General features: G+C 40.5%; 1 protein-coding gene across 1 annotated transcript in view; it reads left to right on the top strand.

The window, feature by feature from the left end:
* Positions 1-21,567, top strand: part of pard6a (par-6 family cell polarity regulator alpha) — a 35,777-nt gene that overhangs the window by 2,200 nt on the left and 12,010 nt on the right. The window contains exon 2 of the mRNA XM_056387851.1: positions 6,272-6,494. Coding sequence (XP_056243826.1) covers positions 6,272-6,494 — 223 coding nt within the window. The remainder of the gene's footprint in view (positions 1-6,271; positions 6,495-21,567) is intronic.

Below are 21,567 nucleotides of genomic sequence, written 5' to 3'. Positions count from 1 at the left end.
ATTGACAAACTCACTTTTAGGGTGTTTTTTAACACTTTGTCCCTGTCAGCACTCAAAAACAACACATCAGCATTTTTTGTAAACACTCTAACCCATCTGAAGTGAACTGAGACGACCTCTCAGTTCACTTCACTTCAAGTTGCTTACCCTGTACATTGTGAACACAAAGCTCCAGGTTCACTTCACCCTTTGAAATTGTATTTTAGTCCTGCTGTGGACAGATCATCTGCTGTTGCAGACATTCTAAAAAACAAATAGACTGAACTATGACCGCTGGTAACAACAGCAAGACTGCTGGATATACTGTACATCCTACTTCCTGATTGAGAAATGTGGATCAGTCCTTGAGCCCCGCCCACCACCTGCTGTCTCCAGGTGGACAGGTGAAAGAGCAGAGAGTATCAAGATGGTTAGAGGAGGAAACATCAGAGAGACTCAGCCACATGTTTGAGCCTCAGTCAGACCCAGACTCAGATGAGGAGTCTGAGACCAGAACCAGATACGAGCAGATGGATCAGAATGGTTAGCGCAGTTAGCATCTTTTATTTGTTGATGTTGTTTGTTAGCTTGTAACTGGCAGTGGCTGACACAGTGTTAGTGGTTGTGCTAATGCTAACTCTCTCTCTCTGTACTGACAAGGTTTCAGGTTTATTTAGCCCCGCCCCCTGTTCCCACAAGTTGACAGGATTGGTTCCTTAGGTTTGTGACACTTGGAGCTTTCAGTCCTTTACTGCTGAGGATTATGGGTAGGCTCTTTGCAGTCTGTGCATTCAACAGATAATTACTAATAAAGACTCAGTTGGCAGTTTATCAGGAACACCTAGCTAAAACTGATGCAGTCTAATACCAGTGTTTTATGATTTTAATATTGTTAATTGTTGTAGAGAAGTGTTGATTCAACCATGTGATCATTGTGGAGGACGTAGTGTGTGGAGCCGTTGTGCTGTGTTACATTATACAGAGAGGTGTTTCTGTTGTTAAGCCTACCTTCTATAAATGGGACAAAATAATAGAAACACCAGGAAACAGCTACATAAATCAAACAGCTGTTGCTTCTTATGGAATCAACAGCAGAATAAAAAGCAGCAGAAAAAGCAGAGATGTATAAACAACATAAACTCCACAGCGGCTACAGCCGACTCAACTACTCAACAACCAGCTCAGGCAAAATGATATATTGCTAGGCAATGCAGTAGTTGTTGCTGATTGGACTCTTCATTTGTTCATCATAACTTCACCATCTGACTTTGTTTTTACTCAGTAACAATCTAGACTTTAAATGAAGCAAAGTAAAATAGTTGAGTTAAGAAATATTAATATTTAAAAAATAAAAACCACATTACAGCCGCAGCACATATTTAAACTAGAGCCGGTAACAGGGTGGCAGTCCCTCCTCACCCCCTGACTCCTTCTCTTCCAGAGACATCACAGGTTAGTTTCAGAATGTGATGAAGGTCTGTGTTTACATACAGCTGTTTAATGCTCTACAGCAACGCACACAAACGACTTCATGAATTTGACAACACATGTGCTGCAAATACTCACAACACAATGGCAGTGTTTCCGGGGACACTAAACAGTGATGAACCCGGCTGGGACGCACTTGTTTTTTAACTTCAAAAGTCACAATTGGACATTGAACAAGTACATCACAGCCAGGTTCATCACTTTTTTTCTTTTTAAGTTATATTTGCTTTAATTCCGATAATGACAGTAAGACTTCCGTTTTGTTGTGAGTATTTGCAGCCCACCTATTGTCAAATTGATGGAGATGTTTTCTGAATTTGTTTGTGTTTTGTCTCTTTCCATGTGTTTTCTTAAGTTGCATTGCAGGGCCACCGTATGCCCAGGTATATTATTATATTAATGTAGGCCTATATTTGCTGGCTAATTTGGACATTTTAGTTGCATGTTCTTTAATCTGTCAGAACGACGTTATTTGCGATTCATTAACTATTCTCTACTTGCTCCCCTGTACCTCTTCGTTCTGCTAACTCGCAAAGACAAACAGAAAGAGAGAAAGAGTGAGACCCATTGAATTATGTTAGAAGACGTGGACACGGTGGATATTGAATGGATAAGTCAGTTCTCGATTCCATTCCATGGTGAGTGAACCTGCTGCAGGTAATGAGACAGCTGGGGGAGAGGCAGAAGCCGCAGGTCCCAGTGTGGTAAGAGGTAATATGTCACTGAGGAATATGAAATAAGTCACTACCACAAGAATATTGCAGATCTGTGGGAAACACTGATGTGCCTATACACAGTCACTTCTTTGACGTTCTGTCTGTTATTGTCTCTCTCAGATGATTGTCTGAACTGACCTGCTAATGTTTGTCTCTGCTTTTCTCCCTCTTTCTGTCTCACGCTGTCTCTTTCATGTCATGTTAGTCACTTGACGGTTCTGCTTCTTTATCAGAAACAGTGTTGACAAAGTGAAATCCCTGTATTTTGCCAACTCACAGTCTGAACTCTGTCTCTTACACAGCTGATCCCCAGATAAGTTTTTATATACACACTCTCAGTATCTGTAAGCAGAGCAGTGCTGCAGCTGTACCAGGCTGAGGAGGACAGAATACAGTCAGAATACATACACTGTTTGATCAGGTTTATATCGGCCAATACTGATCCATTAAAATATCCCCTGATGGATCAGACATCATGAGAACATCTCTGCTGATGTTATTCTATGTTGTGAATTTGACTGGTGAGATTTACAACAAACAGCATCACTTACATATATGTTTACATTAATATGTAAAATAACATAGAACAGATTAGACACTAATAATAGAACATGATGTTATACAAACAACTTCAAGCCCACTAAGGGCAGTGGAAAACACTGCAGGAAGCTGTGTGTATGTTTTATATTAAATATATACCGGTAATTATATTATTGTTATAATCATTCCATTTTTACTAATAGTGCAAAAATCATGTGCTCCATGCTCATTCCTCATTGTGTGGTGTCGTGTGTTAGTCTATGTGTGTTGGTGTTTATGAAGATGGTGTGTTAAACTGTCATCAGTTTCATGGTTCATCAGTAAATTATTTGTACTTGTATTGTAAGTGATATAACACAGTGTCAGTGTGGAGCAAATTCACTGAGGCTTTTATAACACGTTCTGCCTCAGACACAGACACGACTTCATATACTCACATCTATTTATATATATATATATATATATATGTTTACACAATTTGCACACAAATAGAGCAGTAATTATCAATAATTATCAATGAGAGCAGTAATTATCAATAATTATCAATGATTCATCTTTATAACAGCAGAGCTGATGAATAATGAAGTGTGAAATCACTGCAGGCTGTATTTAGCTCAGGGTTGTAGTGAGACATCAGTCGCTCCGTCAGTATCTCCACCTGCACCAGCTGCTGCAGCCTCCCTGTCTGTCTGGCTCAGGTTTATTTGTGAGTCTTTTTCACACCTGTAAACTGTAATCTTTTCATTTAAGAGTAATCCTGTTTCTCAGGTGGCTGAAGGAAATATTTTGGAAACAGAAAAACATTGGCAGCACACGACTCCAAATCTTGAGTAGGAAACTGCATCAGGTGCACGGTCGTAGTAGAATCAACAAGGTAAAGGAAATGCCGATACTCTCATTTGAATAGTCTTGATATTTAATTTGGGGCAGACAGCAAACACGTTTTAGGTATAAGCATCATCACTGTAAGAAACAAGAGAAAAAAAAGACTCTATATATATATATATATATATATATATTATATATATATATATATATATATACACTGTTGCTCATAAAGTTGGAAAAAAATAATAATAATATTTTTTTAGTGCCAAACAAATGTTATGCATAAATTTATTTCACCTGGGTGATTGGGACACATAATGTAATCATTGCACCTGGTCAAAGTGATTACTGATGCATTTAAATAGGAATAAACAGAGGATTGTGTCTGAAAACAAGATTATTCCAACTTTATGGGCAACAGTGTATGTATATATATATATATATATATATATATATAGTGTTTTTTTCTCCTGTTCCTCACCCTCTCACTGCTGCACAATAAGAAACAGTGAGCACAACTTACAATAAAAACCATACAATATCCAAGAAGCATACACAATGTTTCAAATTGCATACACAGAGAAAAGATGTGTACAGATGTGATATGATATACAGATGATATATATATAATTGTCTGTTTTAGCACTGTTTGTTACGCTGATGATGCTTATAGCTGAAACATGTTCGTTGTTTGCTCCATATTAAATATGAAGACTATTCTAGTGCGAGTGCTGCTCCTTTACCATGTTGGAAACAGTGGAGCCGCACCGTCGTCCTGCTCAATCTAAGACTTACATCTGTGGCAACAGTTTCTACCACATTGATTTTCCCACAACTTCCTGAAGTGTAAGGACAGTGCCTGTCATGTGACTGTTTACATTTTAATGTTAATAAAGAATTGACCAGCAGCCAATCACAGTGGTGATTCATATCCACAATAAGCTGATTGGTGGATTTCATCATAATCTGAATTACACAGGTTGCTGCTGATCCATTGTAGCATGGCTCCATTTACTCTGCACAGTGACGCAGACCAACACTGAGTTTAAGCAACAGTCTTGATAATCCATTTACATCATTACATAACCCTGCAATAAACCATTTAACTCTAGTATCCCCAGTGTTTAATTACTGGTGTGCACTGTAGTATATCTCTTACACCCTGCTTTTGCCAGCAGCTCTCAGTGACTCAGACCTGTAACCCTGCTACACTCACAGTGTAGCTGTGGAGCAAATGATCATGTGTCAAGAGGAGATACTTTTAAAATGTTAGAAATGAGGGCTGTGGCAGCAGCATGCTTCAGGCCCTGGTGTCACTGTGTGTGAGCAGGTTCACTTACTTCCTGTTTTACTGAAAACCTCCTGGAAAATGTTGAAGCTCACCACAGTGAGTACGGCCTGGTGGTAAAAACATAAAAAGTACAGTAGGTAGAATCAGTGCTTTGTAAGACATTGGGATAGTTACAGCCACCTGGATGTTATCTGCTAATGGAGGCTGACTGACCTCAGTGAAATTATAGACTAGGAAGTAAAACTCTTTGATAGACTAATCATGTATTTATCTCCCAATGAAGATGTTTCATGGTCTGAAGACATGTCCTCTGTGGGAATGTGAGGCTCAACAGCCTCTGAAACTCCATGCTTCAGTAAAGCACACAATTTTCTTTTTCTTAAAAGACAAACATGTTCTTGCATAAGCCCAGCAGCTTGATACACATGATAATCTGTTATTGACTCTGAGTAGACAGAAGATTCCTGGTGCAGGAACTAAACCAGAGCAGCTTGTCGAAAAGTGTCAAGTACTGAAAGCATCAGATATCTGCCGAGAGCTGTGATCTCATTCACTGGATTTTATTCAAATTTGGCACAAATAAGTCACTTGGACTCAAAGACAAACTGATTAGAATTTGGTGGTTAAAGGTCAAATGTCCGTGTGACATCCATGACAAGCATGTTTTTGGCTATAACGCAAAAATTCATACACTAATTATGACACAATTTAGCTCCAATGTCTGTAAGGATAAAGTGAAGTGATGACATTATATAAACAAAAGGTCAAAGGTCGACACAACATTCATGTTGTAAATTAAATGTTTAAAATTGAATAGAAATATAATCACATGGAGAATGTAATAAAATAAAATAATTGAAATAATAATAATAATTGATATGATATCCTGTCAATTTAATTAAAAAATTGCTAATACGATGTTATAAAATGTAATAAGATATAATATAAAATAGTGTAGAATAAAATGACCATAGTGTGGTGGTGTAACGACAGAATAGTATGTATTATTTACATAATATAAAATTCTAAACACGTTATAATACTTTAATTTACATTATTATATTACATAACAATATAATGTATCAACATGAAGTAATCATTTTGAACAATTTTGAATGACTTCAACTTTCAAGTTGTCCCAGTGTGACCATAAACCAGCAGGACACCACGTATTTGAATGACAGGCATGTTCATATTCATACATTTCCCCATCATCATAACTTGATGGGCTCTCACCTTCACATGTCTGGAGAGGTGGAGGTGAGAAAAGAGGGAGATAAACTACAAAGAGGAACTTCCTGTTCTATAACAGATCATGTATAGGAGACAGAGTACATCACATTACTGCCATGTCACATGACTGTATGTCTCTGTATGTTAGTGGTGGCAGCAGCCCTCAGCTGATGATTGTGTTGTTCATCTCCTGCAGTTTGAGGCAGAGTACCGTCGCTTCGCCTTGAAGAGGAATGGCCCCGGTGGCTTCCAGGAGTTCTACCGCCTCCTCCAGACCATCCACCACATCCCCGGCATCGACGTGCTGCTGGGATACGCCGATGTCCACGGAGACCTACTTCCAATCAACAATGACGACAACTTCCACAAAGCCGTGTCGTCGGCCAACCCACTGCTCCGCATTATCATCACCAAGAAAGGTAAGAGGAAACGGGACTGACTGAGCGACAGTCTGAAGCCCTGCAACTAACTCTGTTCACCACTAACACGTATGACATGAACACAGAGCCTGTTTACTGTCCTTGTTTCTGCTGGTGTGTGTGTGTGTGTGTGTGCGTGTGTGTGTGTGAGCCAGAGGCTGTGCACAGCTGCAGGGAGGCTGTTTGTTCTCCACATCAAACATGGTGTATTCTTCATACACAGCAGCACCTGATGATGCTCTCCCTGCTGTTTTCACACAGTTGTCTCTTGGTGGAGTGTGTGGATATTTTGTTCTGTCTCCTTCATTAGAGAGAGAGGAAACACACACACTGTCACATGCACAGACCTGGATGACGTCAGGATTTTACTCTTGAGCTCAGAAACAACAACACAGTCTTAACTAAAGGTCCACTTAATCACTTGAACCAAGGCTTTTGAACATATTACATGGTCTTCATCACAGAACTGTAGATGCTGAGACTTCCTTTTAAACATTTTTCTTTCTTGGCAACTGTCCAAGAGTTCCAGAGTTTTGTTAAGGGCTGTGACAGGACACACAGAAACCAGTGGATTGATTGTAGTAACAGAAAATCAACCACACTGTGTTTTCTTCCACAGTGAGCTGTGCTGATTGACAGTGTGGGTTCATGGTGCAATACTTTATCATCATTTCAAGAAAAATCTTTTGTTCGTTTTACATTCATGTTAAAGTATACTGTATATGACACACAGTAATCTATCTATAACAGAAACCCGTGTACTTGAATAGAGGATACATGTGATGTTTTATGGTGGTCCATGGTTACAGAACAGTTCAGGGGCCATGATGAATATATGATACATACACACAGAAACCATGTGTACACCATTTCCCACTCAGAGACACAGACTGTATCACCTCACACATTTTTGGATTAGCTGGGAGTTAGGGGCGGAGTCAGACACTGCCAAGATGGCTATTAAAATATGAAATTAAGAAAATGCTTTATTACTTTTCCTGGTCCTCCATAGGCACAGAAGTTAATGATGTTTTGATGCATAGATCTACACACACACACACACACACACACACACACACACACACACACACACACACACTTCTATAGAACTGAATGTATATATATATATATATATAAAAAAAAAAAGAAAGCTGAATTTGAACAAATTGTATCATCACCGTGATATCATGTGTTCATGTAGCCTGAGCCTGCTGCATGAATCCTGTTCGAGTCTCCACAGTCACGTGGAGATGGTGAATAAACAGGGCTGCACTTGAAAAAAAATAAAGTGATTGGGTGAGTAGATTTCTGGCCCAGCCAACTCATGGCCCAATCCTTTCTAATGAGGGGCAGGCGAGCTTCTCAAGTACAGTGGAGATTAAATTACGACATTATTCCTGATGCAGTTTGGGTTTTATGTTAGAGATTGTACTTCTGAATAAGATCAAATAAAGCTCCTGCTAGACAGCGTGTTAAACACAGGTGTACAGTATATGTTGATTTTATCTTGTTTATCCTGTATCTTCCTGTCCCAGCATCCCTTCCTCTCTTCTCTCCCCTTCCTTTCTTCTCTCTCTCCTTCCTCTCTTCTCTCTCCCAGACCACTCAGTTAATCTGATTAAACTAGCAGCTGTCTGTGATTCTGAACAACAATTGTGGCTTGCTAAGCAGCAGATAAGCGTCATTACATCATGAATTATGCAGAGACACAGCAAGAGAAGGTGCTCTGGGACACAACAATGCAGTAGTGTTGTATACAATAATGAGTCCCATAATCCATAATGGAGGAACTAAGCATGCAGAGAGATGGATGGATGGATGGATGGATGGATGGATGGATGGATGGAGGGATGGATGTACACAGGATGGAAGACAGGAAGAGGAGTTTATTTTGTTTCAGAAACATCCCTCATGTGCCACAGAACTCATTAATATTCTTTATAAATTTTTTGCACCAACTCACAGAGCCAGCTAACATTAGCCTTTAGCAGTACAATACATTCATTTTTCATATTTTACAGCTGTAAATCATTTCAAAAGACATGATTCACATATTATGAAATGATACAGCATATTCAGTCAGTGGTCTCCAACTCCTTTAATACCAGACTGCAAAGCATGATGATACCAGACCACAAGGAAACAACGATGTTGATGTAATCGATCATGTAAATATGTCGAAAGCGTTGATGTGTCACACGGTTTATATTCATCCCCGCTCATCATGGTGTCTCACACACCTGGACATGTTGAAAATGAAACTTTATGCCAAACCTGTCAAACCCAGTGCTCTGCACAGTTTGTAAAAATTTTAATGGGCGACCACAGCAGCACAACGGCTGTGAATGAGCTTCTCAAAATAAAACATCCTGGTGCTGTCTGATATCGAAACGATGAGACAGCAGCGTGAGTATTTATTACACTGAGTTCTCTCCAGAGGTGCAGTGCTATTTGATCAGATGTTAGACTGACTTTATGAGCAGTTTGATCATGTTGATAATATGACGCAGCATCAGACGAACATCCAGCTCAGTAATATTAGACCATACCTTGGATGTAGCAGGTCGGAGTTAGCGTAGCATTAAGCAGCAGGTGAATCAACACAAGTAGTTTGTGTTTTCACTGATTTCATTTACTGACTTGTGTCGAGCAAGTGAAGCCACATTGGAAACATCCATTCAAAGGAAAAGCTGCAATGCAGGCAGAGGTCAAGCTAAGCTAACAGAGTAGGCTGTAGCTAAGCTAGCTTTCATTTCCAGGAGCACCAGCTGTCCCAGTGTAACAGACTGACTCGGTCATGCGTGTTTACTAATGAACCATATAATTCACTGATCAGCTCGGAGGCTACCAGCAGCTACCAAACACTTTTAAGGTGGAATGTTTTCTTGAATGTTGCTCAATGCATGACTGACATTTGGAAATCAGTTGATACACCTTAAATATCAAAATGACATCTTTCCTTTGTTTTTATTAGCTCTCTTGCATGACAAACAATTTAGTGATGATCCAATCTTCAAGTGTTTTAAAAAAAAAAAAAATGTCTGTGCTTTTTAAATTTCAACTGGATTCTGTGACCTGCGGATATTTTACTTCATCACTTAGCGGAGTATCGTTCCAGTGGCTCTAGCAGCTCTACACCTGTATGGTTCTGTCTGAGAATTGTTTGGTATCAGCTACTGTGGCAACACCAGTCTCTCCACTCATTAGTGGTAAGCAATTGCATATATAGACCTATGAAACTAAATGACGAAGATTTCCATTAACGTTAAGTTTTCATAGAAGGAAAGAGGCTGTTATCTGCTGCAGTAGTAGCTGATACTCATTGTCAAATCACTTTCACTATACACAAGTAAAATGACATTATAACAGCCCTTGTAATGAGCCAAATTATCTTTACCTGTTCATCTTAAACTGAGACTGCTGGACCCACACCATCCTCACAAGTTTCATAATGGTTTATGTTTCTACAGCTACACTACAGTTGGTGTTGAGGGCAGGGTTAATGAAGGTCACAGAGCAATAAACAAATATGTGCTGAAAGCTCTACAACCCTCAGCACAGCAGAACATTCATGGTTCAGGTTTGTTAGTGAATAACTCTAGTTTACTGTAACTGTAGTAATTGATCCATTATTTACCATTAAAATGAGCAGTTGTGTCATTAATGTGATTAGGAGAATATCAAACTATATCTTTTGTTAAACAAAACAGGTAAAATGGACTGAGAGAGAGACAGAGAGCGCGAGAGAGAGAGAGAGAGAAAGTGAAAGTGATAGCGGCCCATCTGGTGTTTTGAGCCATTTGCTACTGGGTGGGATTATCTTACTCTAAAAGACTTCATCAATCATATCAGCTCCACTCACTGCCTCTGTGTGTGTGTGTGTGTGTGCGTGCGTGCGTGTGCGTGTGTCCATGCATGTGTGTGTGTCTGTCAATGTGTGTTTCTGTCAATATATGTGTGAGTGAGAGAGAGAGAGATTGTTTGGTTGTGTTTCTAAACATCACAGAGATCGAAGAAGTTAAGGAGCATGTTCATCAGCTTTGTGTAGCTGGTTGCCATGGTGATGCTATCAGTGTCCCTTCCTCTGACACCGACCTTAGTGAGAGTTTAGATCAGTGCACCGCTCAAACTCCTGCTATTCAATAAAAAAATGTACCTCATATCAGCAAACTGTTTACACCTTCAGTGCCACAAGAGCTTCCTGCACACGCCTGTGTGGTTTTCATGTTACTAGAGTCAAAAATTTGGAAAATAGAGCGAGTTTAAGAAAATAGGTCACTTACGGCCGACAGTTCAAAAACTGTACGTCCTGTTGTTTCAGGAGTCAGACTGTGTATAGAGCACAAATATATCTACCATGTCTTGTAGAAACTGTCTGTGACAAGTGAAAGAACTGAAGAGCTAAAAGTTTAGAAAAGATTTTATAAAAGCAGAACAGCTGTGTCAAAAAATCCTTAAACTGAGATAAATCAAAAACTTTTTTGTTTAAAGATGAAATGAAGTCTCAAGATGAAAGTATGCAGAAGTAGTTGAATTTCAAAGAAGAGAAGGTTTTTGATGATTTGAACATTCAGTCTATTCATTTGAATGGCAAAAACTTTTCCAGAAAAAGCTGAATATTTAAAAACAATTATGAATAGTAGAAAAAATGCTGATCATTTTGATAATTGAATGGTTTCTGTGGCTGAAAGTGTGTAAGTAGTTAGTGCAAAAGGTACGGAAGAAAGAGAAATAAAAAGATTTTGATAATAATAGTTTGAAAGCGGAATCAGAATTCACACATAATAATAATGAAGTTTGTGAGTTTTTGAACCTGAGAAGAACTTATAGTAATCAATATATCTTTTACTTATGGTACCAGAACTACAGTGGTAGCTGTGGTGACAACCTGCAGAACTACAATGGTAGCCATGGTAACAGCCTGCAGAACTACAGTGGTAGCTGTAGTAACAGTTCTGCAGAACTACAGTGGCAGCTGAAGTAACCGTTCTTCTGCAGAACTACAGTGGTAGCCATGGTAACAGCCTGCAGAACTACAGTGGTAGCTGTAGTAACAGTTCTGCAGAACTACAGTGGTAGCTGTAGTAACAGTTCTTCTGCAGAACTACAGTGGTAGCCGTAGTAACAACCTGTAAGTGTACTGCAGTGGTAGTTGTAGTATTACTGAGTGGTAAAAGTAGCTTTGTATAAATTACAGTTGTGAAACTACTGATGTTGGTGGTATTGAAGATAAGATATAGTTTATCTGACTGACATAATGTTTACAGTTGATAATCTAAAGATGAATTTGCAGACTTTAAACTAATGCAGTTATGTTTGGTGAAATAATGACATGATGTAGCTGGTGAGTATTTTTATCAGGTCCTCAGCAGCTCAGCCAATGGCAGATTAGTTCTGCATCCAGGTTCAGACTATGAGCTTTGTGATGCTGTTAAAAGAGAAGCTGACATATCTGTACGCCAGAGCCCGGTGTGCGTGTGTGTGTGTGTCTGTGTGTGTGTGTGAGAGAGAAAGAGAGAGAGAGGGAGAAGAAAGTGAAAGATTGAGAAAGAGAGAGAGAAAGAGGGAGAAGAAAATGAAAGATTGAGAAAGAGAGATTGGAAGAGAGCAGGCAGAGGGAGCGGGGGGATGAAGACAAGGGATGGTTTTATCTTCTTCCTGCCAGAGGGTGCCATAGAAATGACTTTCCAGAAATAACACCAACACACAGACATACACAAATAAACACAGTGAAACACTGCTGTGGCTGCCGACATGCTTATGTCTGTAAATGTGTGTAGGAATGTATTTATATAAAGCTCCCCCGGCCCTCTGACTGAGATCTCTACATTTCGGATGGAGAGCTGACTATAGATGGCTGAAAATATCTGTGCATAACATGAAGATAGGAGGAGGAAATCAAATATTCATACACAAGCAGCGATATGCAGGGATGGAGGGAGGCGGAGGGAAAGACGGGGAGAATCACAGAGCTGGATAGAGAGAGAGAGAGAGAGAGGTTTTCACTTCTTCTGCCTTCTGTCCTGAAACCCTGCCATCACAGTAACTCAGCTAATGAACTGATACAGTCAAAGCAGTGACATAATGTTAACGTTGTCTGTAGAGCTTTGGCACAACAGCATATGTTCACTGCTGTGACTGGAGCGGCAGGGGAGAGGAGGCGTGTTGAGGAGCAACTGAAATACACATTAGAGAAATTATATTTCAGTTCATTACTAACCTGAGGGGAACGATTAGTTTGTAAATACAATATATAAACTGAAGTGTGCGGTAAGTGAAACGTTTAAGTAACAGTGACTTCAGCACTAATGTATTAGACAATTATAGTATTAGTACTACCCACTACCCAGAGCTCATGACCATTGATGAGGGTCACAACGAAGATCAACTGGTAAATCGAGAGCTCCCTCTTCACCACCAACAGTCTGGTACGATGCCTGCTTCACTGCTAATGCTGCACAGATATGTGTTTCAGTCTCCCTTTCCATCCCACCCTCACTTTGAGCAAGACCTGATACTTGAACTCCTTCGCTTGGGGCAGAAACTCCCGAGCCATCCCAACCTGTAAAGAGCAATCCATCGTTTTCCAGCAGAGAACCGTGGGCCATGGACGTGCTGACCTTCATCTCAAGCGCTTCACACTTGGCTGCAAACTGCCCCAGTGCACGGTGAAGGTCCCGGTCTGATGAGGCCAGCAGAACCACAACATCTGCAAATAGCAGAGAGGGAATTCTGAGGCTCCCAAACCAGACACACTCCTCCTTCTTGAGAGCCTGTCCATGAAAATCACAAACAGGATCGGTGATAAGGGACAACCGTGGTGGACAACACTCACCAGGAACGTGTTTGACATGTTTAACTCTGACTGTGGTTATACAGGGACCAGATAGCGTGTAGTGACTGAAAGAATGACATCAAGCAGCTGAAATGAGTTTCCTCCTCAGGGTGTCAGGGCTCAGCCTTAGAGATAGAGTGAGAAGCTCTGACATCCAGAGGGAGCTCGGAGTAGGGCCGGAGCCAGGTGAGATGGTTCAGGCATCTGGTTAGAAGACCCCGGGGAAGACCCAAAACACGCTGGAGCGATTATATATCTCATCTGGTCTGGGTGGGACGGTGTTAAACATGTTCTGTACACGGAGAGTTCTCACTGAACATGGAGTTACAGTGAAGGTCAGGGGGACTGAGAGCTCCTCATCACACAGTCATAGACATGAAGCAGGTTGCACTTTCTCCTTTTCATACACACAGTCAAACTAGCAAATTAGAATGTTTACTTGTTTATTGATAAGTTGCCATGTTTCTAACGACTTAAAGACCCTCTGATGAAAATCCAGAGTTTAACCTCGTTAACATCCATAAGATGTTTTTATATAATAAACAACAACACCATGACTGAGTGTTTCCACCTTGAACTGCAGTGAACCAATGACAGTCTGAACAGATTCAGACAGCCAGGGTTTCATACGTCACAAACCTAAGGAACCAATCCTGTCAACTTGTTGGGATGGGGGGCGGGGCTAAATAAACCTGAAACCTTGTCAGCACAGAGAGAGAGAGAGTTAGCATTAGCACAACCACTAACACTGTGTCAGCCACTGCCAGTTACAAGCTAACAAACTACATAAACAAATAAAAGATGCTAACTGCGCTAACCGCTCTGATCCGTCTGCTAGTCTCTGGTTCTGGTCTCAGACTCCTCATCTGAGTCTGGGTCTGACTGAGGCTCAAACATGTGGCTGAGTCTCTCTGATGTTTCCTCCTCTAACCATCTTGATGCTCTCTGCTCTTTCACCTGTCCACCTGGAGACAGCAGGTTGTGGGCGAGGCACAAGGCCTGATCCACATTTCTCAATCAGGAAGTAAGAGGAGATGAGCTTCAGACCCAATTTCTATGTGTGAAAACCATGTTCAACTAAATATGAATCATAGCAGAGGATTTTTACAGAGTTTAAAACATGTCTGGAGGAACTTTAAGGGGAGTAAAATCAATGTGATTCATGACTGCAGCTTAGCCAACTGGACTTGTGTGCTCTGTGAACTAAGACTAACACAGCAACCCAAAGACACTAAAGTATGATTAGGTTGTGATCTGTGAAGACGATAGGGGTGTATTCTTTACCGAGTCATGGTCTAGATTTCTCACTTCCTTACTTCATGCGTTACCTGTTGTAGACTGCAGCACAATGAAACAGTGAGAAAAATATAATGTATGTATAATGTTATGTCTATTGTATTTTCAGTTGAAGTTGTCAGTGGGTGGGGTTACTACCACGCCCTCACAGCATGAAGCGGGTCTTTGTCTCTCCACTGTACACAGGCTTATTGTGGACCTGCACTCAACTGCCATATGGCAGCCCCTTGGGCTCCAGATGGTGGGCACTGCAGAGTGAGGTCACTGTTACACACACACACACACACACACACACACACACACACACGCACACACAGCTTATGACAGCTGCAGATCACAGACTCATGCATTTTTGAGAGACACAAAAACAGAAGCCGACAGTAACATTGATAATGTCCACATTATATTCTGTGAATGATGTTTAGTTACTGGTGGTCTCAGTCACACACCTCACCTGACTCCCTCATACAGACTTATAACAGCTGGTTTTTCAGATCTTTAACTTCTGCACCTTGTTCTGTAATAATGTGATAAATGGCCACAACATAAAATCAAATTAAACAGTCAGACAATGAATAAGTCAGTGAGGGCTCAGAGTCAGAGCCTCTCTTCTGATTGGCTGACTGTTTTCTGAGTGACACATGGTCAGGCCAGGCATTGTAGCCTCTTATTATAGCTTGGTAAAACTGTACACCAGAGCCTTAGACCTGGTTCAGGTGCAAACCACTGGACCATGTGGTAATGGTGGAGTGTAGGGGCTCACTGTCCTGCAGTGGCAGTGTGCATCGGGGCCAGGGAAGCGTGAATGGCTGCAGAGTCTGAGACCGTCAGGGACATGAAGGAGGTGGGTGATGGGGCAGCTGAGTGGAACTACAAAGACGCCCTGGCCTACAATCATATTCTCCAGATGTACCAAAACATCTAAACATGTTTGTTTGGTACAAGACCAACAAAAATCCAATCATCATCATTCTTAAAAATTTTTTCAGTGAAAATGAAATGCAAAAATGACCATTTCAACTGAAATCTCAATCACAATATCTGCCAAAATAATCATAATGATTTCTTTTGCACATCGTGCAGCCCTAGACTGCTGACGAGAGACCAGCAGCAGTGTGACGGCGGGGTTTGAGGAAGTAATGGTGGAAATATGTGATATACTAGGAACCCCCAGAGGGAATTTGATAAGATCTGGCAAAAACATTCACTTTGACTGACCGATGACCTGACTAGATTTTGGTGGTCAAAGGTCAAGGTCACTGTGATGCTAAGATATTTTTGACCATAATTCAGAAATTCATACACAAATTATGACACAACACAAATGTCTATAAGAATATAAGGATTTCATATCTAAAAGGTCAAAGATCAATGTCACTGTGACAAAACAAAGGACAAGATGCAACGCTACAGGCCATGGCAGAGCCAGAGGGCCGTCACAGCATCATTCCTTCTCCCCTGAACCTCACAACCTACTAAACCTTCATAACCTTAACACAACCTCACGTTAAACTCAGGTTAAACTCAGGTTTAAACTCAACACCTGACTCTTTAACAGCTCCTTAAAAACACAAGGAGCAGCAAGACTGAAAAGCATTTTCTCTGAAAGTCTGGTCCATGTTCGTGGTGGACTGACTGATGTTCATTTTATATTCTTCATAACTCTTGTTACATTTCAACAACAAATAAAATCATTGTATTAAATTAACCATTGACTCCATTTTACATAGAATAAAATCGGGTTGTCTAACAGCTGTTAAAGGCAGTTTGTTTTGGATGATGCCGTCATGATGAGGCCAGACGTTTAAGAACAGGACAGTCTGTAGGATTTACATGGATTATAATGCTGATCAGATTTTGGGTGTATCACAGCATTAAAGGACAGGGTTTGTCTCAACTTTTAGGGAAGGAGAAAGTCTATAATATCTTTCTATCAATCTACAGTGTGTGCATGTGTGTGTGTGTGTGTGTGTGCGTGCGTATGTGTGTGTGTTTACAGGGGGCTTAGCAGTGTCTGTGCCTTCAGGCTTTAGTCTGGCTCTTTCCGGTGAGGTCCTGTCTCTGTCCTGTCTGCCTTGTCAGGAAACACACACACACTCTCCACGTAGAGACGGTGTGTGTGTGTGGGATGTGCATGAGTTTGTTTTCTCTTACCACTGATGTTGCTCTGCGTTGGTGGATATGTGAAGCAGCCTGTGTGACAGTGAAGGAATGCTGCATGAGGAGTAGCAGGTCAGGTATTTGTCTCCAGCAGAGAAGAACAAGCCTCACTGTGTGTGTGTGTGTGTGTGTGTGTGTGTGTGTGTGTGTGTGTGTGTGTGTTTGTATTCACCTCAACCATCAGTGTCACTCCCTTCGGGAAATAGACAACAGCAGAATTCGCTGTTACTGTTTGATTTATTCATCTTCTAATGCCACCATCATCACTTGTTACTGTCAACGGCAACATCGTCAAACTAATTAGATACATAACATTGTACAAAATAGACACACATTCATATTACAACAAACTACAGAAATGTAAATATCAACACACACAACGACACATAAGCATGTAAATAAACACCTCGCTGGCTTCACATGATCAAATAGATCTGTCACCTTTAACTTAAACCTTAACGCACTACAAAAAACAACTTTCTTTCAACTTCATGTGTGAAGGAAACTTTTACGACTTAAAGTGCCCCCGTGCAACACAGGTGCACACTCAGTTCCTGCTCCCTGCATGGAGCCAATACAAATAAAAGAAAAAATATATCATATAATCATATATCATTAAAAAAAATCATATAAATAATGTGTGCAAACAAAACATACCAAATGACAACATAAATATATATCTAAAAACGGCCAGTGTTATAAATCTGAATCTCAGCCTGACATCCACCACCAAAGTGGGCCATGACTGGATGTAGACAAGACCTCAGTCAAACTGTCTCTGGCTGCTGCTTATGAACAGAAGACAGCTTCACAGACAGCTGAGAAAGGAGATGGTGCACTTACAATCATTTCCTGTATCTGAGTCTTGTGGGTTTCTCCCCCTCCCTCCCCTGTAGGAGACCAGCAGCAGGTCTGAGTCTGTTCACTCCAATGAGAGAAGTGAACCTGATCACACATTGTGATTCTTTAGTCACCAAAATAAATACCGGATCCATTTCTCACAAGCCAAAGCTCTTCAGAACATTGTGACATTAAAATGTCATTTTTCAGACAGATCAGGAGAAAATGAACTTTATTAGAGACCTGTCTCTGTCTCAGTAACAAACTCTGATGAGATCTCTCAGCACAGATCTCTTCTCTCTGTTGGTTCTGGTTTCACTGCTGCAGGAGAGCTGCCGACACTTTCCAACCACAGAAGTTTAGAGGGATCTATATGTTGAAACCATGGATTAAAAGTTCAAACTGAAATATAACTTGTTTCTTTGCTTTATAATACTATGGTTGTTACTGTTTTTGGAGGGAAAACAGAGAGTATTAGACTGATATGATCTTGTACTGGGTTGATCAGATAGAAGCAAACAGATAAAAACATCAGGTGTTCAAACTGTATCTAGTGTTGTATTGTGTTGTTGTGTTTTGACGTGAACAAGCATCATGACCACGCCCACTTAGGAGACAAGAAGTGTGCAGCATTTCTTACCATTGGCGCTGCTTTTAATGGATCATCTTTTGTTATAAAGGATCTTTGTAAGCGTTGTGTGGCGAATGGACAAACATCTGAAAGAAGCGTCGAAATCAAATGTATACTGGTCTTTGATTATCATGGCTGAAATAGGTAGGTGGGTTAAAACAGTCATACTCACTGTCTGTTTTAATATCATGTATAAACAGACAAACATTGTCATTAGTTAATAGATGATGTAATGACTTGAAGATGTAGTTTGTCCTCTCCTTCAGTGTTATGTTGTCAGGTGTTATGTGTGATGAAGATCCTGCAGTTTGACTGTGGGGTCAAACAGTCAAGGCCTTCTTCACAGCTCACCTGAACACAGCTTGTCTGGATTAATTTAATCTTTGAATAATTACCTAACACGTAGGATGTAGCAGGGACATTTTTGGATAAAAACAATCTGTCTCATGTCTCATTTTCCAGACACTTTTTTGTTCAGTTTTACTTATCAAAGAATTGGTGCCAAATAATTTTCTTAAATAATCAAGTAATCTGTCCCAAAGCGAAAAATAGTGAAATTTTCAGTTTGGTTGATCGAGGCCAATTGTCTCAGCTGTCACTCTTAATAAAGAGCAATTTGAGGTAAAAAAAAAAGAAACCTGAAATTTAGAGAATAAAGTTGTGATTTTGAGAATAAAATCATCATATCTGAAGAAAAAGAAGACTTTATTCTCGAAATTTCAGATTTTTTGCCCTCAATGTGGCCCTATTACTCTGCGGTAGTAATGAATCTCATGAGCTGGCTGTGCTTTTTCCAGACAGTTAGATGAGTCAGAGATGTATCTTTCATAGTTTTAACTTTAACTTAGATCTTTTTAGGCATTTGCTCATTTCTGTAATTTGTCCTTCAGAATGTTTTATTAGGCGCGATCCATGAACTGTGAGTGTTGGTGGTTATTATATGAACAGGAAATGATTTAGAGGGAAGCACTGAGGGCTGAAATGGATGTTCCCACTTTCACTGTTCTCATCCCTGTTTGATTTGCATCACTGGATCCGGGTGGACCTTTTAGCTTATTTTTCCTCAGTTTCATTTTCCATCTTCCACTTGTTATGTCTCCACAGCGTCGACAGTCCCTCGTGTTTTCAGGCTGTCCGTCACATTCTCATGAACGTGATTCCTCAGTCACGACTTGATAGAATTTCTTCAAATTTGGTTTAAACGTTCACTTGAATTCAAGGTTGAACTGACTAGATTTTGGGGGCCAAAGGTCACTGTTACCTCTCGAATCAAGTTTTTGGCTATAACTCCAGAATTTAAACACTAATGACACCATCTAACTCAAATTTCTGCAAGGATAAAATGAAGTGACAGCATTTTACATCCAAAAGGTCAAAGGTCAACTTGACTGTGACATCATAATGTTCTGGAAAAACACTTCTGGTCATTATTCAACGCTGTAACTCAGGAAGGACAGATTGGCTGTGTCCGAACTCACTCACTACTCCCTATATAGTCCATTTTGAAGTACTCTCCGAATGTATATTGAAAATTATTATACCCTATATAGTGGACTCATAGTATCCCACAATGCATCTGAAACAGTGTCTGAAAGTGTTTTTTCATTTACAGATGAGCTCACTGTATAGTCTACATATAACTCCCTGGATAGTGAGGAGGGAGGAGTGAATGAGTGAGTGTATTTCCTGTAGCTTGTCTGGTTGACAGAGGGAAGAACCATGAGAAGGTGATTCTAGTTTTTAGTTGAGCGCAGAGCAGCCTGGAGGCTGCATGTGAAACAGTAGATGTGTCCATAATCAAAGGTTTGATATAGAAGTTTTTCTGTTGAAAGAAAACAATGTTTTAGTAGTTAGATGACACATGCTGGTCATTTGCTAATTTTATGTTTTTATGTTCATATGTGTGCAGTATACGCATGAATACATGCTTTGTTTTTATTGTTTGCTCTCTGTCCAGCCTCAGAAACACAGAGCACTCTCTGTTTCACCAACAGACAGGTCCCGCCCTATCAGTGACATCACAGCAGGTGTTTTCCATCAGCTGGAACTACTTTATTCAAATAGTTTGCACAGGCTGACAATGTAGGTGAGAGGTCTGAAAATGTTTGGCTCAAGATCCATAGCAACACAGGAAAACAACAGACAGACATCGATCTATGCTGGTGTTGATGTTAAAAATGGATGACTTTGACTCTGATGGTGCCTCTTCTCATCTCCTCCACTGGAGCTTTCACATTAAAGTATAATTTTATTTTGACTTTCAAAATAATAGTTTGTAATAGTTTAACTAACCAATCTTAACTCAGTGTACACTCACTGGATTTATTTCTGGAACTTGTATGTCCACCTGTATGTCATGGCCTTCATGGAGTTTACATAGTGATCAAGTTACCTGTGACGCTGTGATGATATGATGACAGGTGTTTGTATGTGAGAGGAGAAGGTAACCTCTTTCTCCGGACAGTCTCTCTCTAGACTGTAGATAAAGATGGATGTAGCCTCTGTGACGTCACCCACAGGTTTCTGAAGCTCAGAGTGAGCTGCTCCACCGTCGCCATCTTGGCAGTGTCTGACTCCACCCATAACTCCCAGCTAATTCAAAAATAGGCAAACAGGGAGGGGCCAGGCCAGGGCCTGTACCAGGCTGTAAACATGTTTATTTCTGCTGTAAAGTTGGACATTTTAATATGGGATTCTATGGGGATTGACTCAGTGTTGGAGGCAGACTCTAGTGGTCATTAGCAGGTTTTGGTTCTTCAGTGTTGGCTTCAGTTTTCAGCCCCTGAGGTTGATGCTTGGTCTCTGATGTGTGAAACAGTGACAGGTTGAGCTCAGAGTTCAGCGTTAGTTTAAATAAACCGACCTGATGACAGTTATCAGGGCTCCAGAACAACGTTTTCACCACCGTCCCTGAAACGTCCCAAACACACGTTTTGTTTTTTTATTGTTATCATCTGTGGTTTTTAGTTGTTAGTTTATTCAAATTTTATTCATACTAAAAATGCCAAGTCTCCAAATTGCACCAAATTATGAACCAACTGCAGGAATACACACACCAAGTGTGAAGTGGATAGAATGACCAGTTCTCCTGATGTGTGAAGGGCAGACACACACAGCCAGGCATACGACCACGAGACAGTAATTGTAGTTTGTCCTTAAATGACCTCAGACTGGGATTGAAGGTGGTCTCACTCTGCGTGTTGATTGACGAACGCTTCATATGTGCAAGGTCCTGCCAGCGAGCTGTGACTGAGGGAGTAGAGGAACCGCTGTTGTGCCGAGTTTTGCTCAGGAACATTTCAGGTCTCACG

Source organism: Seriola aureovittata, chromosome 10 (genome assembly GCF_021018895.1).
Source record: "Seriola aureovittata isolate HTS-2021-v1 ecotype China chromosome 10, ASM2101889v1, whole genome shotgun sequence".
Classification (NCBI taxonomy): Eukaryota; Metazoa; Chordata; class Actinopteri; order Carangiformes; family Carangidae; genus Seriola; species Seriola aureovittata.
Note: the sequence above shows the minus strand (reverse complement) of the source record. Positions and strands in the feature narration are given on the sequence as shown.